The 26,772-nt window shown below is 42.3% G+C and overlaps 1 pseudogene and 1 gene segment (V, D, J or C); both read left to right on the forward strand.

Annotated features, from left to right (window-relative positions):
• The first annotated feature begins 9,949 nt into the window (after positions 1-9,949).
• Positions 9,950-18,259, forward strand: LOC122894048 (annotated as a pseudogene).
• Positions 18,260-24,914: 6,655 nt separating this feature from the next.
• LOC122894049 lies at positions 24,915-25,445 on the forward strand. The segment is given in 2 exon segments: positions 24,915-24,960; positions 25,045-25,445. Coding segments are annotated over 2 exon segments (447 nt in total).
• The last annotated feature ends 1,327 nt before the right edge of the window (positions 25,446-26,772 follow it).

Raw genomic sequence — 26,772 nt, forward strand, 5'->3', positions numbered from 1 at the left:
CTTTGAATAGGTTTGCTCATAGGTAACAGGTTTTTTCATGCTATTTTAAGCGAATAGATTACCTAATTTTTCTCAACCATACTTTTAATGCATAGAGATGCAACTGATTTCTGTGCATTGATTTGTATCCTGATTCTTTATGTGTAAAACCCAAAAGACTCCACCTCAAAATTGTTGAATCTTTATTTAGGATTACATAAATGATATGATGAGATGACAAAAATGACTTTTTCAAATTCTCCATCCAACTAAAGTTAACACTGATTATTTTTCATTATTATATATTTTTAAATTAAATTAATTTATTTATTTTCAGAAAAACAGTATTCATTATTTTTTCACCACACCCAGTGCTCCATGCAAGCTGTGCCCTCTATAATACCCGCCACCTGGTACCCCCAACCTCCCACACCCCCGCCACTTCAAACCCCTCAGATTGTTTTTCTGAGTCCATAGTCTCTCATGGTTCACCTCCCCTTCCAATTTACCCCAACTTCCTTCTCCTCTCCATCTCCCCTTGTCCTCCCCAGTCCCCTGACATTCATTATCAACAGGACCTTTGCAAATAGGCAAAAACCATCCATATAAATCAGCCATTCAAAGACTCCTGCACTCAATGTAGCATAATAAAAATTAAATTAGTTGAGGGAAATTGGAAGGGGAGGTGAACCATGAGAGACTATGGACTCTGAAAAACAATCTTAGGGGTTTGAAGTGGCGGGGGGTGGAAGGTTGGGGTACCAGGTGGTGTCCTATAGAGGGCACGGATTGCATGGAGCACTGGGTGTGGTGAAAAAATAATGAATACTGTTTTTCTTAAAATAAATAGATTAATTTAATTAGAAAAAAAGAATGCAACTGATTTCTGTACATTGATTTTGTTTCCTACCACATTACTGAAATGCTGTATGAGTTCTAGTAATTTGGGGCTGGAGTCTTTCTTACTTTCCACATAAAGTATCATGTCTTCCATGAAGAGAGAAAGTTTTATTTCTTCATTGCTGATTTGAATACCTTTTATTTCTTTTCATTTTCCGATTGCTGTTGCTAGGACTTCTAATACTATTCCGAACAAGAGGGGCGAGTGTGGGCATCCTTGTCATGTTCCTGATCTGAAAGGGATGGCTGTCAGGTTGCCCCACTAAGTATGATATTTTCTGTGCGTTTTTCATAGATAGATTTTCTGAAGTTGAAGTACATTCCCTCTATCCCCATAGTTTGAAGCATTTTAATCAGGAAGAGATGCTGTATTCTGTCAAATGCTTTTTTCTGCATCAATCGAGAGGACCATGTGGTTCTCCTCTCTTCTCTTATTGATTTGTTTTAACATATTAATTTATTTGAGAATGTTGAACCACTCTTGCATCCCAGGGATGAATCTTACCTATAACTTTCCCTCAGAACAATGTATTACTTAAAATATAATGCATGAGAAATTATACTAGTTACCAGCACCGTTTATTGAAAAGACTGTCTTTTCACACTGAATATTTTTTCCTGCTTTATCGAAGATTATTTGATCATATACCCAGACTGAAAATGAAGGGATGGAGAAACATATTTCATGCCAATGGGCTTCAAAACAAAGTGCAGTAGTGGTTCCCATATTAGATAGATTAGATTTTTTGTTTGTTTGTTTGGTTGGTTGGTTGTTTTTTTTTTCCAATGCATTTATTTTCAGAAAAACAGTATTCATTATTTTTTCACCACACCCAGTGCTCCATGCAAGCCGTGCCCTCTATAATACCCACCAGCTGGTACCCCAAACTCCCACACCCCCGCCACTTCAAACCCCTCAGATTGTTTTTCAGAGTCCATAGTCTCTCATGGTTCACCTCCCCTTCCAATTTACTCAAAAGCACATACCCTCCCCAATGTCCAAAACCCTACCCCCCTTCTCCCAACCCCCCTCCCCCCAGCAACCCACAGTTTGTTTCGTGAGATTAAGAGTCACTTATGGTTTGTCTCCCTCCCTATCACATCTTGTTTCATGGATTCTTTTTTAAACTAAAGACTGTAGTCAGAAATAAAGATGTAGTCAAAAATACTACATCATTCTTTTTTTGAGTAATTAATTTTTTTATTTATTTTTAGCATAACAGTATTCATTATTTTTGCACCACACCCAGTGCTCCATGCAATCCGTGCCCTCTCTAATACCCACCACCTGGTACCCAAACCTCCCACCCCCCGTCGCTTCAAAACCCTCAGATTGTTTTTCAGAGTCCATAGTCTCTCATGGTTCACCTCCGCTTCCAATTTCCCTCAACTCCCTTCTCCTCTCATTCTCCCCTTGTCCTCTGTGTTATTTCTTATGCTCCACAAATAAGTGAAACCATATGATAATTGACTCTCTCTGCTTGACTTATTTCACTCAGCAACATCTCTTCCAGGCCTGTCCATGTTGCTACAAAAGTTGAGTATTCGGGGGGGACAAGATGGCGGGGTACTAGGAAGAGGCGTCTTTTCAGCTGGTACCCCAAAGTGAGCTGATTACCTACCAAAGAACTCCAATCACCCAGGAAATCAGCCTGAGATCAGAATTATACACGTCTGGATCTCTACAGGGGCAGAAGACGCCAGTGAGCAGGTAAAGCGGAATGGGAACGGCGGACTGATATCGGAAGATAAACAAAAGGGGGAGGGAGCCACCAGAGGCAACCAGTGCAAAAGTAATACCCCGATACGAGCGAGAGTGCCCTGCATCTGGGGACCAGCATTAACTTGGAGACGGGTTGAAAGCACTCCAAAAGAGCAAAGGATCGCGGGGGCAAATTGTGGGAATTGGGGCGGCTAGAGACAGGGGCTAGAGTACCCGGTCCCAGACGGCCTCCCCGGTGCAGAGGCAGAGAGAGTGCGGCGGAAAAACCAGCTCCTGGTCCCTAAGCCGCCAGCACGCCCCAGAGCGCGGGGGTTCCGGCTCCTGTGAGGGGATGGGAGCTGCGCCGGTCTGCAGAATGCCACGCTAGCCCTACCACAAAGCTTGAGATGCGAGCGCACGTCCCTCCAGCTCTCCTGGGTTTCTAAGGCCCGGGGGCGCTTCTTGACCCGCGCCATTGTTTCAAAGTCTAAGCCACGCGCACACGAAACTCTTCCCCGGACAGAGGCGCGCAAAAGCCCAGCCTGCGGCTTACGGACCAGCGCCACGTTCTCAGTGCCCCAGATGCGCACCCGACCCACAGCCGCCTCTGAAAACAGGTGCGCGCAAGCCTGGCACTCCCTTCCCGGGCCGGCGGCAAAATCTCAGTGGGCCATCGCTGCTTGGAACCTCTCTGGCGGTCAGGAGCTCCCAGACAGCCGCCACTGCCTTGGCTTTGGGGACGAGCAAAAGATACTGCGCCCCCAGGGTCTTTAACTTGGAACCTGCTCTGCCAGCGTCCAAGGGGGAATTTATTCAGCTTCTGCACCCAGACTGAGGCTTCTCTCTGAGACGGAGATCAGGAAGTGTTCCAGGGTGCACCTTGACTGCACCAGAGTTGATACATCCAGCTACATCTGTTCAGTCCTCTCCCACCAAAATGACTAGGAGGAGGAATGCCCAACAGAAGAAAAATACAGAGGATGGACCTTCTGCAACAGAGCTAACGGCTATCAACAGAGACAATATGTCGGAAAGAGAATTCAGGCTAACAATTATCCAGGCAATAGCTAGGTTGGAGAAAGCCATGGATGACCAAACAGAATTGATTAGGGCCGAACTGAAAGCGACCAGACAGGATGTTCACAATGTTAGGGCGGAGCTTAAAGCTACCAGGGAAGAGGTCCACAATGCTCTCAATGAGTTCCAATCCAATCTAAACTCTCTCAAAGCTAGGGTAACTGAGACAGAAGATAGAATTAGTGATCTGGAAGACAAACAGATAGAGAGAAAGGATCAGGAGGAAGCCTGGAACAAACAGCTTAGATCCCACGAAAGCAGAATTAGGGAAATAAATGATGCCATGAAGCGTTCCAAAGTCAGAATTATTGGAATTCCTGAAGGGGAGGAGAAAGAAAGAAGTCTAGAAGATATCGTGGAACAGGTCCTTCATGAAAATTTTCCGAATCTCGCGAATGAAACCAGCGTTCATGTACTAGAGGCTGAACGGTCTCCACCCAAGATTATACATTCCAAAAAAAATCACGACACCTAATAGTCAAATTGAGGAATTATAATTGTAGGTATAATCTCTTGAAAGCCTCCAGGGCAAAGAGGCTCCTTACTTACAGAGGGAAGCCCATCAGAATAACGTCAGACCTGTCCACAGAGACCTGGCAAGCCAGAAGAGGCTGGCAAGATATATTCAGGGCACTAAATGAGAAGAACATGCAGCCAAGAATACTTTATCCAGCAAGACTGACATTCAAAATGGATGGAGAGATAAAGAGTTTCCAAGACCGGCAAGGCTTAAAAGACTATGCAACCACCAAGCCGACACTGCAGGAAATATTAAGGGGGGTTCTATAAAAGAGGAAAATCCCAAGAATAGCACTGAACAGAAATATAGAGACAGTCTACAGAAAGAAAGACTTCAAAGGTAACTCGATGTCAATAAAAACGTATCTATCAATAATCACTCTCAATGTGAATGGCCTAAATGCACCCATAAAACGGCACAGGGTGGCAGATTGGATAAAACGACAGGACCCATCCATATGCTGTCTACAAGAGACCCATTTTGAACCTAAAGATACACGCAGACTGAAAGTGAAGGGGTGGAGAAGCATCTTTCATGCCAATGGGACTCAAAAGAAGGCTGGGGTAGCGATTCTCATATCAGATAAATTAGACTTCAAACTAAAGACTGTAGTCAGAGATACAGAAGGACACTACATAATCCTTAAAGGGACTATCCACCAAGATGATCTAACAATTGTAAATATCTATGCTCCCAATATGGGAGCAGCCAATTACTTAAGAAAACTGTTAATCAAGATAAAGAGTCATATTGATATGAATACACTAATCGTAGGAGATCGTAACAAGCCTCTTTCAGAATTAGACAGATCATCGAAGCAAAAAATCAATAAAGAAACAAGAGCATTGAATGACACATTGGACCAGATGGACCTCATAGATATATACAGAACATTCCACCCTAAAACAGCAGAATACTCATTCTTCTCAAGTGCACACGGAACCTTCTCCAGAATAGACCACATACTGGGTCACAAATCAGGACTCAGCCGATACCAAAAGACTGAGATTATTCCCTGCATATTCTCGGATCACAATGCTTGAAAATGGAGCTCAATCACAAGGAAAAGTTCCGAAGGAACTCAAACACCTGGAAGCTAAAGACCACCTTGCTTAAGAATGCTTGGATGGGATAGGGAGGGAGACAAACCATAAGTGACTCTTAATCTCACGAAACAAACTGTGGGTTGCTGGGGGGAGGGGGGTTGGGAGAAGGGGGGTAGGGTTATGGACATTGGGGAGGGTATGTGCTTTTGGGTAAATTGGAAGGGGAGATGAACCATGAGAGACCATGGACTCTGAAAAACAATCTGAGGGGTTTGAAGTGGCGGGGGTGTTGGAGGTTGGGGTACCAGCTGGTGGGTATTATAGAGGGAACAGCTTGCATGGAGCACTGGGTGTGGTGAAAAAATAATGAATACTGTTTTTCTGAAAATAAATAAATTGGAAAAAAAAGAATGCTTGGATCAACCAGGAGATCAAAGAAGAACTGAAACAATTCATGGAAACCAATGAGAATGAAGACACTTCAGTCCAAAACCTATGGGATACAGCATAGGCTTTCCTAAGGGGAAAATATATAGCCATCCAAGCCTTGCTCAAAAAAATTGAAAAATCCAGAACACACCAGCTGTCTCTACACCTTAAAGAACTGGAGGATCAACAACAAATCAAACCAACTCCACACATAAGAAGGGAAATCATCAAGATTAGAGCTGAGATCAATGAGGGAGAAACCAGAGATACAGTAGAACGTATCAATGAAACTAGAAGCTGGTTTTTTGAAAGAATCAATAAGATCGATAAACCACTGGCTACACTAATCCGAAAGAAAAGAGAGAAATCCCAAATTCATAAAATTATGAATGAAAAGGGAGAGATCACAACTAACGCCAAGGAAGTAGAAACAATCATCAGAAGTTATTACGAACAGTTATATGCCAATAAGCTTAGCAACCTAGATGAAATGGATGCATTCCTGGAAAAATATAAACTACCAAAATTGAACCAGGAAGAAATCGACAACCTGAATAGACCGATATCTAATAACGAGATTGAAGCAGTGATCAAAAACCTCCCAAAAAACAAGAGCCCAGGACCTGACGGATTCCCTGGGGAATTCTACCAAACCTTCCAAGAAGAAATAACACCTATTCTCCTGAAGCTGTTTCAAAAAATTGAAGCAGAAGGAAAACTTCCAGACTCTTTCTATGAAGCCAGCATTACCCTGATCCCCAAACCAGGCAAGGACCCTACCAAAAAGGAGAATTTCAGACCAATATCACTGATGAATATGGATGCTAAGATTCTCAACAAGATCCTAGCCAACAGGATCCAACAGCACATTAAAAAGATTATCCACCATGATCAGGTGGGATTCATCCCTGGGCTACAAGGATGGTTCAACATTCGCAAATCAATCAATGTGATACAACAAATTAATATGAGAAGAGAGAAGAACCACATGGTCCTCTCAATTGATGCAGAAAAAGCATTTGACAAAATCCAGCATCCGTTCCTGATTAAAACGCTTCAAAGTATAGGGATAGAGGGAACATTCCTGAACCTCAACAAATCTATCTATGAAAGACCCACAGCAAATATCATCCTCAATGGGAAAAAGCTTGCAGCCTTCCCATTGAGATCAGGAACAAGACAAGGATGCCCACTTTCACCACTCTTGTTCAACATAGTATTAGAAGTCCTAGCAACAGCAGTCAGACAACAGAGAGAAATAAAAGGTATCCAAATTGGTAATGAAGAAGTCAAACTCTCTCTCTTCGCAGATGACATGATTCTTTATATGGAAAACCCAAGAAAGACTCCACCCCCAAACTACTAGAACTCATACAGCAATTCAGCAGCGTGGCAGGTTACAAAGTCAATGTGCAGAAATCAGTGGCTTTCTTATACACTAACAATGAAAATACAGAAAGGGAAATTAGAGAATCGATTCCATTTACTATAGCACCAAGAACCATAAGATACCTGGGAATAAGCCTAACTAAAGAGGTAAAGGAACTATACTTGAGGAACTATAGAACACTCATGAAGGAAATTGAAGAAGACACAAAAAGATGGAAGACCATTCCATGCTCTTGGATCGGAAGAATAAACATTGTTAAAATGTCTATACTGCCTAGAGAAATCTATACTTTTAATGCCATTCCGATCAAAATTCCACTGGCATTCTTCAAAGAGCTGGAACAAATAATCCTAAAATTTGTATGGAATCAGAAGAGACCCCGAATCGCTAAGGAAATGTTGAAAAACAAAAATAAAGCTGGCGGCATCACCTTACCTGATTTCAAGCTTTATTACAAAGCTGTGATCACCAAGACAGCATGGTACTGGCATAAAAACAGACACATAGACCAGTGGAACAGAGTAGAGAGCCCAGATATGCACCCTCAACTCTATGGTCAATAAATCTTCGACAAAACAGGAAAAAATATACAGTGGAAAAAAGACAGTCTCTTCAATAAATGGTGCTGGGAAAATTGGACAGCTATATGTAGAAGAATGAAACTCGACCATTCTCTTACACCGTACACAAAGATCAACTCTAAATGGATAAAAGACCTCAACGTGAGACAGGAATCCATCAGAATCTTAGAGGAGAACATAGGCAGTAATCTCTTTGATATCAGCCACAGCAACTTCTTTCAAGATACGTCTCCAAAGGCAAAGGAAACAAAAGCGAAAATAAACTTCTGGGACTTCATCAAAATCAAAAGCTTCTGCACAGCAAAGGAAACAGTCAAAAAACAAAGAGGCAACCAACGGAATGGGAGAAGATATTTGCAAATGACAGTACAGACAAAAGGTTGATATCCAGGATCTATAATGAACTCCTCAAACTCAACCCACACGAAACAGACAAACACATCAAAAAATGGGCAGAAGATATGAACAGACACTTCTCCAATCAAGACATACAAATGGCTATCAGACACATGAAAAAATGCTCATCATCATTAGCCCTCAGGGAGATTCAAATTAAAACCACATTGAGATATCACCTTACACCAGTTAGAATGGCCAAAATTAACAAAACAGGAAACAACATGTGTTGGAGAGGATGTGGAGAAAGGGGAACTCTCTTCCACTGTTGGTGGGAATGCAAGTTGGTGCAGCCTCTTTGGAGAACAGTGTGGAGATTCCTCAAGAAATTAAAAATAGACCTTCCCTACGACCCTGCAATTGCACTCCTGGGTATTTACCCTAAGATACAGATGTCGTGAAAAGAAGGTCCATCTGTACCCCAATGTTTTTAGCAGCAATGGCCATGGTCGCCAAACTATGGAAAGAACCAAGATGCCCTTCAACGGATGAATGGATAAGGAAGATGTGGTCCATATACACTATGGAGTATTATGCCTCCATCACAAAGGATGAATATCCAAATTTTGTAGCAACATGGACGGGACTGGAAGAGATTATGCTGAGTGAAATAAGTGTAGCAGAGAGAGTCCATTATCATATGGATTCACTCATTTGTGGAGCATAACCAATAGCATGGAGGACAAGGGGCATTAGAGAGGAGTAGGGATTTTGGGTAAATTGGAAGGGGAGGTGAACCATGAGAGACTATGGACTCTGAAAAACAGTCTGAGGGGTTTGAAGTGGCGGGGGCATGGGAGGGTGGGGTACCAGGTGGTGGGTATTATAGAGGGCACGGCTTGCATGGAGTACTGGGTGTGGTGAAAAAATAATGAATACTGTTTTTCTGAAAATAAATGAATTGGAAAAAAAATAAAAATAAAAAGAAACAGAAAAAAATATATAAATAAAAATGTAAAAAAAAGTAATAAATATCGTGGTCTTGTCAAGTATTTGAGTAATAGAAGTAGAAAAAAGTTAAACTTAATACAATTACAAAATTATATATTCTAGAAAATTAAAGCTAGTTTGAGGTAACATGAAGATCAATAGTAATGTGGGGACAGAATGAAGAAGGAATGAGGAGGGAATAATTGCAAAGAAAATACAGGAAATTTTGTGGTAAATTGATTTGCTTGCTCTGGATAATGCTGATTCTGACAAAAGGGTTTACCATATCACACAACCTACACTTGTGCATTTCATCCTGTGTGAAGTACACACAGCAGAGCTGTTGCAGATAATGCCAGAAATGACTTTGGAGGAACGTAGAGATACTGAAATGTTAGAGCCTTGAAAATAGAACTGCACAAACACTAATTCTCTCCACTTTTTAGAGAAAATCTAAAAGAAGCAAAATCATCTTGTCCCCATCAACAGCAGAGATTCCACCTTCCTCATGAACCTGCCCACTCTGTCCTACAGGTGATTCAGAGGACATGAGGTCTGGTGGGGGAGGAGCCCAGGCCAATTCTTGGGGCTCACACCCCACACATGCTCTTGGACACCTTACACAACCTCTATAATTATGGGTGATTGTTCAAAACTCTTTATGGTGTAACATGAAACAAACACCCCAAGATGTGGGTAAATGTGTAGAAAGAGCACAGGAGGCCAAGTGTGTACTCTGGAAAATCATATAATAAAAAAATCATTTTTCCCAAATCCTGTCAATGCCACAAAGTCACAGCAGTCACACCTGCTCTGGTCACTGCCATCTCCATCAGCTTAGATCCCAAGCTGGATATATAGTTAGAGGGCATGCAAATAGGGCCCACCCTCTGCAGATTAAAACAGCCCAGTCTGGACCCTGCAGCTTGAAGAAATCCCAGCCATGAGATTTCCAGGTGTTCCCACTCAGTAATCAGGAGAGGACAGAGAAAACTCACCATGGAGTTTGTGCTTGGCTGGGTTTTCCTTGTTGCTCTTTTATAAGGTAGTTTACACAGAATAAGAGACCGTGAGTGTGAGAGTGGATATGAGTGAGACAAAGAGTGGGCGTGTGACAGTTTCCTGACAAGGATGTCTTGTGTCTGCAGGTGTCCAGTGTGAGGTGCAGCTGGTGGAATCTGGGGGAGACCTGGTGAAGCCTAGTGGGTCCCTGAGACTCTCCTGTGCAGCCTCTGGTTTCACCTTCAGCAGCTACTACATGAACTGGGTCCGCAAGGCTCCAGGGAAGGGCTGCAGTGGGTCACAAGTATTAGCAATGATGGAAGTAGCACAAGCTATGCAGACTCTGTGACGGGCCAATTCACCATCTCCAGAGACAACGGCAAGAACACGCTGTATCTGCAGATGAATAGCCTGAGAGCTGAGGACACGGCCATGTATTACTGTCCAACAGACACAGTGAGGGCACATCAGTGTGAGCCCAGACACAATCCTCACTGTAGGACGGGATCTGGACCACCAGGCGGTGCACACCACTCACCAGTTCTGTCTTTAAGCCCCAGAAGCAGGCACAGCTGATATGGGCAGGTTTCCTGTCAGGGCCTTTGCCATTCATGCCTTCAAGCTTTTTCCCCAAGGGAGCCTCTCTGGACACATGATTCTGGGATTCCTCTTCAGTCTCTGATTTAGAAATCTGGGACAACAACTTTATGAACAGCACAAAAGACAGTGTCAATTATACTTGCTTGTTCCTGTCTCTAAATACCGATGAATTACAAATGTCTCCATGTATGTCATCTGAACCTTACAGGATTCCCAGCTACACTCTCTGTTCATTAGAGGATCACCCAGCTCAGTGCAAGTTTGTCAAACCAGTGTAAAGTGCGTGCTGGATATGAGCCTACAGAGGCATCAACAATGCAAAGCAAGAGAATTAACAGCCCTGGTACAGTCTCAAACTTGAACTACACTCACAGTATCAATATTAATGACAACATGGAATAGAAGAGGAAACCTGCACCAGGATGTTGTGTGGATAGAGTTTGAAGGTCACAAACAATCACAGAGACACACATACACACCCAAGTGAATATAAAACTTTTAAAATTTAATTTTATTTTCTCAGAGATCCAAGAATCATTGTTTATGCACCACGCCTTGTGCTCCATACACTAGATGGCCGCCTTAATACCGAACACCAGGCTCATCCATCTCCACACCCCCTTGCTTCCAAAACACTGTTTGTTTCTCAGAGGCCACAGTCTCTCGTGGTTCATCTCCCCCTGTGATTCACCCCATTTCACTTTTCCTTTCCTTCTCCTAATGTCATCTGTGTTATTCCTAATGCTTCACAAGTAAGTGAAACCATATGATAATTGACTCTCTCTGCTTCACTTATTACACTCAGGATAATCTCTTCCAGTCCGTCCATGTTGCTACAAAAGTTGGGTATTCATCCTTTCTGATGGAGGCGTAATACTCCATAGTGTATATGGACCACATCTTCCTTATCCATTCATCCATTGAAGGCATCTTGGTTCTTTCCACAGTTTGGTGACCGTATCCATTGCTGCTATAAACATTGGGGTACAGATGGCCCTTCTTTTCACGACATCTGTATCTTTGGTGTAAATACCCAGTACTGCAATTACAGGGTCATAGGGAAGCTCTATTTTTAATTTCTTAAGGAATCTCCACAATGTTTTCCAAAGCAGCTGCTCCAACTTGCATTCCCACCAACAGTGTAAGAGGGTTCCCCTTTCTCCACATCCCCTCCAACACATGTAATTTAATGTCTTGTTAATTTTGGCAATTCTAATTGGTGCAAAGTGGTATCTCAGTGTGTGCGGTTTTTTTATGATAAAATTAATTTATTTATTTTCATCATAACAGTATTCATTATTTTTTCACCACACCCAGTGCTCCATGCAATCCGTGCCCTCTATAATAACCACCACCTGGTACCCCAAACTCCCACTCCCTGCCACTTCAAACCCCTCAGATTGTTTTTCAGAGTCCATAGTCTCTCATAATTCACCTCCCCTTCCAATTTACCCCAGCTCCCTTCTCACCTCTAACTCCACATGTCCTCCATGCTTTTTGCTATGCTCCACAAATAAGTGAAACCATATGATAATTGACTCTCTCTGCTTGACTTATTTCACTCAGCATAATCTCTTCGAGTCCCCTCCATATTGCTACAAAAGTTGGTGGGAATACAAGTTGGTGCAGCCTCTTTGGAGAACAGTGTGGAGATTCCTCAAAACTAAAAATAAAACTTCCCTATTACCCTGCAATTGCACTCCTAGGTACTTACCCCAAAGATACAGATGTCGTGAAAAGAAGAGCCATCTGTACCCCAATGTTTATAGCAGCAATGGCCACGGTCGCCAAACTATGGAAAGAACCAAGATGCCCTTCAATGTACGAATGGATAAGGAAAATGTGGTCCATATACACTAGAGTATTATACCTCCATCAGAAAGGATGAATATCCAACTTTTGTAGCAACATGAACGGGGCTAATTTTTTTAATATAGATAATTTTTTAACCTATTTACCATCACAATGAGATGTCTAGTACATCAAATTCCATAATAACCTTCTAACCTGAACTTTTTGATACATACACTGGTGTTTTCCATTTTTTAATTAATTTATTTATTTTCAGAAAAACAGTATTCATTATTTTTTCACCACACCCAGTGCTCCATGCAATCGGTGCCCTCTATAATACCTACCACCTGGTACCCCAACTCCCACACCCCCGCCACTTCAAACCCCTCAGATTGTGTTTTAGAGTCCATAGTCTCTCGTGACTCACCTCCCCTTCCAATTTCCTCCAACTCCCTTCTCCTCTCTAACTCCCATGTCCTCCACACTATTTGTTATGCTTCACAAATAAGTGAAACCATATAACTGACTCTCTCTGCTTGACTTATTTCACTCAGCATAATCTCTTCCAGTCCCGTCCATGTTGCTACAAAAGTTGGGTATTCATCCTTTCTGATGGAGGCATAATACTCCATAGTGTATATGGACCACATCTTCCTTATCCATTCGTCTGTTGTAGGACATCTTGGTTCTTTCCACAGTTTGGCGACTGTGACCATTGCTGCTATAAACATTGGGGTACAGATTACCCTTCTTTTCACGACGTCTGTATCTTTGGGGTAAATACCCAGGAGTGCAATTGCAGGGTCATAGGGAAGTTCTATTTTTAATTTCTTGAGGAATCTCCACACTGTTCAAAGTTTTATAGCTTGTAGGGTTAGGGGGTTCCTTGCCTATTTTTTAATTTTGCTTCTTGACTATTCATTTGCTTTATTTTAACTTTAGTATAGTTTCCTTCTGTTTATGTCCTTTGTATGTGAAGAAGAATAGAACACAACCAGTAAACATTAACATACTCTATGTATCTCAACTCTACTTGGTTAAACCAGTAACACTAAAAAGCTCTTGGAAACATGCAGATGACAACTTATGAGAGGCAAGACTAAGGTTCAGTCCTGAGGCCCTGATCATTGCAGGGCTGGTCCACATGTCAGGTGTGGTGGAAGAAATGAGACTCTTGGAGATGCTTTAGTGTAAAATCATGTGATGTATATGCTTGTCACCATTGCATTTCAAATATTTAAGATTCTACATATTATGTGGGGTTTTTTTCTAAAATAAACAATTAAAGGCAGGCATTTTTAACAACTAACAGAGAAAATTAATGCTCATATGTTTAGTGAATGGTTTTATAGTTTCATAATAATTTCAACGTTTTCTCTAATTTAGGTAGAAATAGAGAAATTATGTCCCAAAGTGATATTCATTGGGATCTAGAGTAAAGAGACTCAACTCCTTGCATTTATCCATTTTCTCCCTGACCGGTTGTGGACATAATTAACTAAAACAGTCATGACTCTCTGTGTGGTGCCATATGGGTTGGCATTTCCCAACTCGTCTGTGCCCACAACTCACTGGCAGCTGTCCAAACACCTTGCATCCCACATCCTGCCTAAGTGTGGTTGTCCTGAGCTCCTGGGACAGGCTGGTTCACAGTGGTGCATCTGAGAACTCATGAAGCATGGACAAGTGTCAGCTGGCCTTTCCTTGCACCTCCCATTCCTCCGCAGGAACAAGCCCAAGCTTGAGAATGCATGTTTACGATGTGTTGTTCCACAGTCCTCACTGTCTGACACCACACATGTATTCCAGTACCTGCTGCATTTTTCTATTTTATATTTAATTTAAATTTTATTAGTTACCACACAGTGTAATATTGGCTTCTGGAGTATAATTCAGTGATTCATCATTACATACAACACCTAGTGTTCATCAAAACTGGTGCCTTCTTTCATGCTCATCATCCATCTCCCCAATCCTCATTCATCTCCTCCAAAAACCTGCACTTTGTTCTCTATTACTGAGTCACTTATGGTTGTTTCCCTCCTTCATTTTTTCCTTTTCCTACTTCACTTATGTTCATTTTTTTTCTTCATGAATTCCACATATGAATCATAAATGGGAGAAGATATCTGAAGAAAACATATCTGATAAGTTTAATATCCATAATCTATAAAGACTTTACCACACTCAACATGCAAATAATACAGTTAAAAAATGGTCAGAAGAAAGGAAGTAATAAACACTTATTGAAATAAGACATCCAGATGGTTATCAGGTACATGAAAAGATGCTGAACATTAGCCATCATCAGCGAAACACAAATCAAAACCATGGAAAGATGTCACCTCATACCTGACAGAATGACTAAAGTCCAATACCTGCTGAAGACAATTCTCAGACCAATGACAATTTCATTAGGGATTCACATCAAATATAATTGGAAGCATATAGAGAAATGGTTTCTAGGACTATTCCTCCCAGGAAAAGCAGCTGACCCTCACCTTACCGAGAGAGGAGACATTTCCCATACAATAGAACCTATAAATTTACCCTCAGGAGGGAAAAACTTCAGCGGCTTAAGATCATAGGAACTTGATCCAACATTCCTGCTCACATCTGAATAAAATAAATATTGGATATTGTTGCCTATGAGCAGAGCTGAGGAGCTCAAGTAAAGGAAATAAGTATGAGGACATATCCTACCAATAGGACAATCCATAGTGGTTATGCTGAGAGGGTAACTCCTTGCGTGTTGGATAAATGGGGAAGGGAAAAGAGGAGTCCCTGTATCTCTGCAAGGGTCTGTGACACCTGCTGGTGCACTGGGACCAACAGGGTGCACTCACAACCCCTCTGACTCAAGAACCATGAAGCTCATGATCCAGGACAAGAGGTTGGTTGATGGCTGTTCCCCTCTCGATGGTTTCCAGATAAATGCTCTGTTAACTTCTCCCACACAGAAACACAGTAAACAGTTTGTAAATATGTGGAAATACAAAAGAGTCCTCCATTTTTGGAATAAACCATCAAAATGACAAAAACCAAACTTGCCAAGGGTGAAGCACTGGGATAAATATAATTGATATCATCATGACAATAAATATGAGCATAGAAGTACAATGATCTCCATTTCAGAAATGAAGAACTGTCTTTAACTAACAGCATGCGTTGATCTCAAGTGTTCTGATGTTAATTGTTTAAATAATAATTCCATTCTTTTATCGTTATTTAAAGTTTTCCATGGATGTGTACAGAGAGAACAGGTATAAATGTCCCTTTTGGTTAGCCCACAGCATCTCCACAAGCTCTGTGAGTTTCTGTCAAGGCTTCTCAGTGTCTCCAAGTTTTGTGACAGAAAGACCTGGTTGCTCCACAAATAAGTGAAACCATATGATAATTGACTCTCTCTGCTTGACTTATTTCACTCAGCATAATCTCTTCAAGTCCCGTCCATATTGCTACAAAAGTTGGGTCTTCATCCTTTCTGATGGAGGCATAATACTCCATAGTGTATATGGACCACATCTTTTTTATTCATTCACCCGTGGAGCATAACAAATAGCATGGAGGACATGGGGAGATGGAGAGGAGAAGGGAGTTGAGGGAAATTGGAAGTGGAGGTGAACCATGAAAGACTATGGACTCTGAAAAACAATCTGAGGGTTTTGAAGGGGAAGGGGTTGGGAGATTGAGGTAACCAGGTGGTGGGTATTAGAGAAGGAACGGATTGCATGGAGCACTGGGTGTGGTGCAAAAACCATGAATACTGTTACGCTGAAAAAAAAAAAAAAGACCTGGTCGCCGCACATAAGTCTACTGGGAATTCTGGAAATTCAGGAAGCCTGCAAATCTCATGTCCAGCTCTGTCTGCAGGAGGTTGAAGGGAGCAAATAGTTCCCATGGTGAGGAGCACAGACTCAGACACTGGGGTTCAACTTCACCTGCTGTTCTCACCTGGAAATTCACACAACCATTCTGTGCTGCATTGTGTACATACCCACCTGTAAAATACTGGTAAAATGGGTACCTACATCACGATGATGGGGTGCATAGTGAAAAAAGGAATATAATGGGTGTTAAGCAGTTTCTCTACCAAAATCACAAAGTAAAAGATACAGTTTCCTCAAAGATATCATGGTGACCAAACTCCCCCAGGACCTTCACAACTGCTCTAGGTCACTGCCATCATGCGGACGCTACCTGGAAAAATTGATATATACTCAGAGAACATGCAAATAGGGCCTTCCCTCTGCTGATTAAAACAGCCCAGCCCTGACCATGCAGCTGGAAGAGGAACCCCAGCACCAGGATTTCCAGGTGTTCCAATCAGTAATCAAGAAAAGACACAGACAACTCACTATGGACTTTGTGCTTCACTGGGTTTTCCTTGTTGCTATTTTAAACAGTAATTCATGGTGAACAAGAGACCTTGAGTATGAGAGTGGATACGAACGAGAGAAACGGTGGGTCTGTGACAATTGCCTGAGCAGGATGTCTTGTGTTCTCAGGTGTCCAGTGTGAGGTGCAGCTGGTGGAGTCTGGGAAAGACATGGTAAGACTGGGGGATCTTGAGACTCTCCTGTGCAGGCTCTGGATTCACCTTCAGCAGTCACCACATGAGCTGGGTCCACTGGGCTCCAGGGAAGTGGCTGCAGTGGGTCGCATGGATTAGCAATGATGGAAGTAGCACAAACTACACAGACTCTGTACAATTCAGCATCTCCAGAGACAATAGCAAGAATATACTGTATCTGTAGATGAACAACCTGAGAGCCAAGGACACGGCCATGTATTACTGTGAAATGACACAGCAAGGGGACATCAGTGTGAGCCCAGACAGAAACCTCACTGTAGGAGAGGATAGGGACCACCAGAGGGTGCACACTCCTCACCAATTCTGTCTTTAAGCCCAGGAGAAGATGCAGATGGAGGTTATGGACAAGTTTCCGGTCAGGATCTGGCGATTCCTCTCCAGAGAACACTTTCCCTCATGGCCCTCTCTGCACACATGATTCTGTGCTTAACTTTTCACTCTCTGATTTCTAAAATTTGTTCCAATGGGAAAACAATTATATTAAAATGCACGAAATACAGAATCACTCATGTTGTTTATTCCTGTCCCTAAATATCAATGAATCACAAATATCCTGATGCCCATCAACTGAACCTTTACAGGAATCCCAGAGGCACTCAGTATGCATCACATGTCCACGCAGATCAACGTGTACACTTGATAGAAAAAGCATAAAGTGCACGCTGCACATGAAGCCATAAAGGCATCAATAATCCAAAGTAAACAAAGTAAAGCAAAAATAATGAGAACTGTTATGCTGAAAGTAAATAAAAAGTAAATTTTTAAAAAAGACCACAGATTCACTTTTGCATATGATGCCCTTCATAGTAAAATAGAAAAAATGTTGTTGATATTTAATACATCCTGAAGTTCATGTAATTATATTAAACAGTTGTACATTCTAAAAAAAAATAAGAAGAGGAAGAAATGGTCTTTGGAGGGGGGTGTCACTGTCTTAAACAATGCTCAGAGCATCATTGTTAGTGACAACATCAGAAAGCAGTGAAAACCTACCAGGTGTGTTGTGGATGTAAAGCCTGTACATTACACACACACACACACACACACACACACACACACAAACATACAGAAGAGTATAAAACTTTCATAACTTTCTCTTACTTAATGTTTCCGCAGCAAAGATGGTTCCAAAAACAGAAATACAAAGCATACAGGAAGACCTCAAGAAGCAAGAAAAATCTAAGACACCACCTAACATTACACTTAAAGGATCTAGAGAAAGTGCAGTGACTGAAGCTAAATACAGCAGAAGGAAGGGAATACTAAAGACTACAGAAGAAATAAATGATATAAAAACCAAAAACAGCAGAACAGATTAAAGAAAACAAGGTCTAGTTCTTTGGAAAAAATAAAATAAAATCGAGAAACCTCTGCCTAGATTTATCATAAAGAAAAGAGAAAGCCCCAAATAAATAAAACCAGAAATCAATATGTTTCTCAGTGGAACAGACAGAGTTTTGGAGGGGTGCGGGTCAGGGGATTGGGTAACATGGGGACGGGTGATACGGAGGACACATGCTGGGAGGAGCAGTGGGAGTTACACACAAATAATGAATTGTTGAACACTACATCAAAAATTAATGATGTACTATATGGTGGCTAACTGAACATAATTTTAAAAAAGAATTTAAGCAGATAATGTTGTGAGAAAATAAATAAATAAAGCTATAATTCTAGGATGAACATTCCCCAATCCAAATCCTGAAATTATCTTCAAAATTTTTTGTTTAAACGAGGGATGGCTGTGGGGGATGAGGTAACTGGCCAAAGGGCATTAAAGAGGGCAATTCATGGAATGAGCACTAGCTATTATAGGCAACTGATGAATCACAAAATCTACCTCTGAAACCGGTAATGCACTCTGTGTTAACTGAACTGAATTTAAATTAAAATAATTTAAAACATAATATAAGAAATCAGTCTGATTGAGTGTGTCATTCAAAGTCCTTTTTTTGAAAAATGCTGGTAGAATTTTCATCGGGATGGCACTTTTCAAAGTACAGATTGTTCTGGACATTTTAACAATGTTTATTCTTCCAATCCATGAACAAGGAATGCTTTTTTATTACTTTGTGCAGGAACGAACAATCCTAAAATTTTCATGGAACCAGAAAACACCCAGAATTGCTAAGGTAATGTTGAAAAAGAAAAACCAAACTGGAGGCATCACGTTTCCTGATTTCAAGATATACTACAAACGTATTGTCACAAAGACAGCATGGTACTGGCAAAACACAGACACATAGACCAGTAAAACAGAGACCCCAGTAATGGACCTGCAACTCTATGATCAAATAATCTCTGACAAAGCAGGAAAAAATATCTAGTGGAAAAAAGACAGTCTCTTCAATAAATGGCGCTGGGAAAATTGGAAAGCCACGTGCAGAAGAATGAAACTTGGCCATTCTCTTACACGGTACACAAAGATAAACTTGAAATGGATAATAGGCCTCAGTGTGAGGCAGGAATCTATCAAAATTATAGAAGAGAACATAGGCAGTAACGTCTTTGACATCAGCCACCGCAACATCTTCCAGGATATGTATCCAAAGGCAAAGGAAACAAAAGAGAAAATGAACTCTTGGGACATTGTCAATATAAAAACCTTCTGCACATCAAAGGAAACAGTCAACAAAACAAAGAGGCAACCCATGGAATGGGAGAAGATAGTGACAAATGACGTTAGACAAAGGGCTGATACCCAAGATCTATAAAGAACTCCTCAAACTCAACACACACAAAGCAGATAATCACATCGAAAAATGGGCAGAAAACATGGACAGACACTTCTCCAAAGAAGACATACAAATGGCTATCAGAGGCATGAAGAAAAGTTCATCCTCACTAGCCATCAGGGAGATTCAAATCAAAACTACATGAGAGACTATGGACTCTGAAAAACAGTCTGAGGGGTTTGAAGTGGCGGGGGGGGTGGGAGGGTGGGGTACCAGCTGGTGGGTATTATAGAGGGCAAAGCTTGCATGGAGCACTGGGTGTAGTGAAAAAATAATGAATAATGTTTTTCTGAAAATTAATAAATTGGGGGAAAAAATTAAAAATAAAAATTGATGGTTTGAAGACATAATTTCAAATATATATGTAATAAAAGACTAAATACATTAAAAAAATGCTTTAATAATCCCAAGAAAAGACAGTAAATTGGGGATTTTATTGTGGGTCAGTTGAAAATTTGTGATGGCTCTGCCAAGTCAAAGGCAAAGAATTAGTCTTTCTAATAAGGTTTCCCATTTGTATAGTAGAAGATGAAGGAATGAGCCTTATGGTTGTAAGTAATGAATCATTGGACTATAAAGACTGATGACCAATTCCTTCAAGACCCATAAAAATTAGTGAAAGAGGAGTAGGGAATTTGGGTAAATTGGAAGGGGAGGTGAACCATGAGAGACTATGGACTCTGAAAAACAATCTGAGAGGTTTGAAGAGGCGGGGGGTGGGAGGTTGGGGTGCCAGGTGGTGGGTATTATAGAGGGCACGGCTTGCATGGAGCACTGGGTGTGGTGAAAAAATAATGAATAATGTTTTTCTGAAAATAAATAAATTTAAAAAAAATTTAAAAAAAAATTAGTGAAAGAGAAAATAAGTGACCAATAGGTAAAAGGGATAAATAGAGTCCCTGGACAATGGGAATGGAAATACCTAAGAACATGATGTTAATAAAACTATTAGAAGTAGGAAGAGGACTTACCCAAGATCTCAGGTGAAATTTCTCCAATCCCCAAGTTCACCAGCTTGTTCTGAAGGTCTTGTGTTTGCTGTGTGCACACAGAGACCAGAAGCTTCCAGTGCGTCCATGAGAGTGCTTAGATTGAGGTGCTGGATGGGAGAAGCCTTCCATCATAACTAACTGATCCTTCAGTTGCTGATATAATTTCCACGTGATATAATTTCCCAACGTGAAACCTAACATGTGATGGAACAAGTACGTGGAGACTTTGGGAAGGGTGCATCAGGAGGGTAAGGCCTCATATTGGGAATAGTGCCCTCCTCACAGAAGAAAACTCACACCACAGACACAGGAAGGGATTAAAACTGAGGGGCTACAGAATGCAGATCATTCTGAGGACAAGAAAGAGACACTCAGGGACAATGGTGATACCAGGTTGAGGACAAGGACCCTACAACACTTTCCAGACCAAATCCTGGATCCTCCCTCCTGGGCCTCACACTGTGGCCTCCCTGTGTCCTTGTGGTCTTGACCAGTACCTCTCTCAATTCTTCATTAGATTTTCCAGGAACATCTGTGAGGCTTCTGGGAGCATCACAGGAGAAAGTGTTGCTTGAGGTACAAGGGGAAGGTGTCAGAAGAGGGGATGACCAGCAGAATGCAGCCCCATGAATGGACAGAAAGAACGCTGTCTGCTGAAGAGTGATTGTCTGGAATCTGGGGAAGATATTCAAGCACTGACTCCACTAACCTTTCACTCTACTTCCCTGCCCACCAGGAGATGTGGAGCAGCATCAGCTGAGTCAATAACTTGGTGCTGCTTCTCTTCCACCCCAGTTCTCAGGATTATCTCTCCCATAGGCATGGGGTCACCATGACTCACAGTTTCAGGTACAAAATAGTCAGGGGATGACTTCTCATGTCTGTCCTCAATCCCAGAACCAGCCTCACATCTGCTGGTGTCCACACTGCCCAGCAGGACCATGCATATTCCAGAGTACATTCACTAATACAACCTCCTGTTTGGTGGGCATGAAGCCAGTGATCCAGCCAGGTCTGAGGCACACACACCACTGATCCTGCTGTGTGGTGCATGAAGCCCAACTGTACAAGCCCAGAGTACAGGCTGGAGGATGGGACACTCTTGCAGTCACCACAATCCTCCCCATACCCAGAAGCGCAGCTGTCTCTGAAGAAGAACCACAAGGACTTTCTACATACAACATCAAGCTCTTATGATGAGACAGTTTATCCAAACCAGAAGCAGATGCGTCTCCCCCACTGTGCCTTCTTATGTCAATTACCAGCTGTTCTGGAAATGTTAGAAAGACAGGCCAGTTCTTCATGGAGCCCATCTGCACAGGTGAGAAGGAGACTGAATTCTGGGAGGACACCCCTATCTCAGAGACCCTTCATTGTCACTCAAGCAGGAGACCCTGACCCAACAAGACAGCATTCCAGATCACCTGTCCCCACATCAGCACCAGCCTTAGTCTTAGAAAAAATGCCCTGTCTAGTGACCTCCAGAGTCCTGTCCTTAGTGTCCTGGCTGTGCCCACTGGGAAAGGGGACCTCCTGGGGCTGCAGGTCTACTGGGGCTTTCCCACATGCCAAGGGCTCAGTGATGGCAGCAACGACAGGGTGGGTCAACCCAGAAATGACCCTCTGAGGAGCAAGCATGGGCTCTTCCGTCCACAGGGTCTGCAGGGTCCCAGGTGCTGGAAGAACACAAAAAACCCAACGTGCATGCACTTCCCAGTCTCTGCTTGAATTCTTTGCTTTTGTTGTGTTGTCATGAATGGAGGCACATACCTGGTCCCAGCAGCAAGGGGAGGGCACTGTCCATGTGCTGAGTACAAGGAAAAGGGAAATTTGGATCCCTACTGCTAATATCAGCAACAGCATCAGTGCATATTATTGGATAGTGGGTGTGGAGCAGACTGTGAGCTACATGCGTGTGCATGAGCTCATACAATCAGACGTAACCTTCAATCCCAGGAACCTAAAGGAGATAAGAGACCCCACCCCAATATCCCCCAGAGTTTATGGACTCTCGATGACTACAGACTGTGTCAGTGCAGGTAGGGGCTCCAGGGAAGGGGCTCCCGGGTGGGTTCTGAGATCCTTTGCTTGGGGTCTCCCTTTAGAGTGTGCAGGTCTTGTGAGGCCATCTCAGTCTTACAGGAGAAGTTATCAGAGAACATGGTGCCATTGGAAGAGCTCCCTGAAGGCACAGCACACACATTGTAGGGGCAGAAAGTTTCACCACCTTCCTTTCTAGGACCTTCAGCTGTTTTAACAATTAAATTGATATAAGAAAACCAGTGAAAATGAACTTAATATTTTTTTCCCAATTTATTTATTTTCAGAAAAACAGTATTCATTATTTTTTCACCACACCCAGTGCTCCATGCAAGCTGTGCCCTCTATAATACCCACCACCTGGTACCCCAACCTCCCACCCCCCCGCTTCAAATGAACTTAATATTGCATTTATTTTATTTTCATTCTTATTTTTATTTTTTATTATTTTTTTCTTTCAAAACCAGTCTTGGTTTCTTAAATTTTTATTTATTTTTTAAATTTCTTTTCAGTTTTTTATTATGTTATGTTAGTCACTATGCAGTACATCATTAGTTTTGTTTCAGTGTTCCAACACTCATTGTTTACATAGAACACCCAGGGTTCCATGCAATACATGACCTCCTTCATGCCCATCATCAGGCTGAGCCATCCCCTTAACCTGCTCCTGTCTAAAACCCTCAGAATGTTTCCTGAATTCCACAGCCTCTTATGGTTCATCACCATTTCCAATCCGCACCCCTTCACTTGTACATTCTTTCTCCTAATGTCCACCATGACATTCATGATGTTCCACAAGTGAGTTAAACCATACAATAATTGACTTTCTCTGCTTTACTTATTTCACACAGTATAATCTCCTCCAGTCCCATCCACGTTGATACAAAAGTTGGGTATTCATACTTTCTGATGGTTAAGTAATATCACATTGTATACATGGACCACGTCTTCTTTATCCAAACATCTCGACTCTTTCCACTGTGGACATTGCTGTTATGAACATTGGGGTGCATATGCCCCTTCTTTTCACTACGTCTGTATCTTTGGTGTAAATACCTAGCAGTGCAATAAGAGTCATATAAATGTAAGACACAAAGGTGTGAGGAAAGAAGAAAACTCTTAAACCTTTGGAAAGATCAACAGTAAATTTGTGAAGAATGATAATAAAAAGAAGCATGGGTTTGTGGACATAAATTAGTAAAGAAATAAGATTTGTTTGTAAAGCATCCAGGTTCTTAAAGTCCTACTTCTGGTGCTAAGGACATCTCTCTCTTTCTGGTACAGAGAGGGAGCCTTTCCCATTTGACACTTATCTTCAGGTTCAGGGTGATGGGAACCTGAAAGGGTGCATGGGCTATCTCAAGTACTTTTAATTCCAGAGGTACATGTGGGGTGACACGTCCTGCTTCCCTTTGCCATGTAATATTGGAGTAGAAACACTGCAGTAAATACTCCATGAGCCCAGACAGCATCTTCCCTGCAGGACAGGGTTTGGATGGCATGGGGTGCTCAGGACCAACCAGCACAGAGCTGCTGACCCAGGAACGGGTACCCAAGGCTCTGGGGACATCTTTCCTCTCAGAATTCAGGGTTTCCTTTTGCAGAAAACAATGTAACATATAAGTAGGACAGGGAAAGCTAAAGGGTGTGTAGATATCCTGTTCTATCGATTGTATTTACCAAACTCAAGGCAATGAGAAGCATATTTGAAGAGCATAATATCCCAGAACTTTTAGATGTCTTAATTTTAAAGAGATGGAGGAATGAATGCAATTATAAGCTCATGGGTGCAGTATTTTGGAGACACACCAATCCACGAGTAAGTTATTCAGATAGCAGAGCCAAGAACAGATTCAGGGTGTCTCTCTGTCATTCCAAGGTGGGGTTGCATGAGGAGCATTTCCTGGGCTTTTTTTCATTCAGAGGAGAAGCTCTGTCTAAACACAGGTCAGGGGGTTGCAGGGTACCCATGTTCTCAACAAGGATTAGGACATGTGTCCTCACCGTATGACTGAGCTCAGTCCCTGTGATGTCTATCTGCTACTTCTTTTGATGGGTCTGGTCTTGAGTATGAAATACTATTCCTTATGAATATGCAAATAGTCCAAGCTGCATCATGGTAAGTATGGGAATATCTGTGCACTGAGAGCGTCACCCAACAACTGCACCCTCCACTACAGAATCCTCTGAGAGCACAGCCAGTCACCATGACCTGGAGCTGGAGAATCATCTTGTTGGTGGCTCTGTCTACAGGTAAGTGGCTCCCTGTCTCTGGGCTGAGGAGGAGAAAAAGGCCAATCAAAGATGAATTCATCCCCACCTGCTCTCTCTCCACAGGTGTGTACGCCCAGGTGCATCTGTTACAGTCTGGATCAGAGGTGAGGAATCCTGGAGCATCCGTGAAGGTCTCCTGCAAGGCATCTGGATACACATTCACTGACTACTATATGCACTGGGTGCGACAGGCCCCAGAACGAGGGCTTGAGTGGATGGGACGAATTGACCCTGAAGATGGTGCCACAAATATTGCACAGAAATTCCAGGCTAGAGTCATGCTTACGGCAGACACATCCACAAACACGGCCTACATGGAACTGAGAAGTCTGAGGCCTGAGGACACGGCTGTGTATTACTGTGCAAGACACAGTGTGAGAACCCACATCCTGCATGTGTCAGAAACCATGAGAAGGGACGGCTTTGTTGGTGGATTGAGGAGTAAGGGGACAAACTATGCCTGACTTCCTCATACAAGTGAGTCAGAAGTTTGGGATAAAAATAATGCTTTCGTGTGCACACCAATCACTGTAGAAAGATTGGAAGAGGCCAGAAATGCTATAGAAAGATAAGGCTTAAATACTTTGCATCTAATTTTTTCTTTTTAGTTTTTTTCAGAGGGATATTTGCAACCTCTATGTGGATTGAAGGAATGTATGTCGAAGCATCATTTGGGAAGATTGGGAGGAGGCAGGCTTCAGAGTACAGGAGTGTAGCTCAGTCCCTAACAAGTTCTGAATGTCTTCCTCTATTTTTGAAATATGACCATGTGCTTGGTGAAAAGAAATGATATGAAATGGAGGGATTTCTATGGATGAATGTCTATGGCCCAACTCCATTGAGCATCACACACAGTACATTCTGGTAGGAGACTCATGAACTCATGGTCACAAGTCACAGTCTGACAGATGTGCCAAGTTCAAGCTCACTCTACAGCAGCTCCTCATCCTTGCAGTCCACCTTTCAGTGCTGAGTTCCTGCAGAGGCTCCTCCCCAAGGACTGCTGCCTGAAAGAGTCCCTGTCCCTGGGGTAGTTCCACAAACAGGAGCTGCAGGGGGAAATGTTTGTAAGACTCGCTACCTGCCCTGCAGTATTTCCTGTATCCTGGATCCTGGATCCAGGTACCATTTCCTGGATCCTGGTACCACACACAGGGCTCAGGCCTACACATGTTTGATGTCCTATTGCCTGGAGGTCTACAAGAAATCAAACCCACTAGGCTACACTCAGTGCTGGGAGGGATACACCCCTGCAGGAGCTCTGGGGTTGAGTCTATTCCTCTGGGTTTCCAAAGTTTCACCCCTTGTATTTTCAGACTCGTGACTCTTTACTCCAACCTACCAGCAAGAAGACCATTGATTATCTATGGTCACATGACTCAACTCTTCTACTGGGGCATAACCTTCCTCTGTTGCCTCTCAAAAGAGCACTTGACATGACATTAGGAAATATCCAGATTCTCCTGAAAAGAAGTTCTGCTATTTGACTTAAGTATAGTTGACAGATAGTGTTACATGTTTCTGGAGGACGACACAGTGATTGGACAAGATTATATGGTGTGCTCTGCTCATCACAGGGGTATCTATTATCAGGCAAATATTTGAATCTTAAGGTGTCTCTGTTAATGAAATAAGGCAAAGTCTCATTCATCTTATAAGAGCAGCCTCACAATTTCTAGTCATTATCAGGCCATCACAGTCGACCCTCAGGACTCCAAGCTCCACACCCATCCCATATACCCATACATTTATCACAACCCTACGGCTCCCAAAGCCTCAGTCTAGAAATGC

The sequence above is a fragment of the Neovison vison genome, chromosome 13 (genome assembly GCF_020171115.1).
Source record: "Neovison vison isolate M4711 chromosome 13, ASM_NN_V1, whole genome shotgun sequence".
Taxonomy (NCBI): Eukaryota; Metazoa; Chordata; class Mammalia; order Carnivora; family Mustelidae; genus Neogale; species Neogale vison.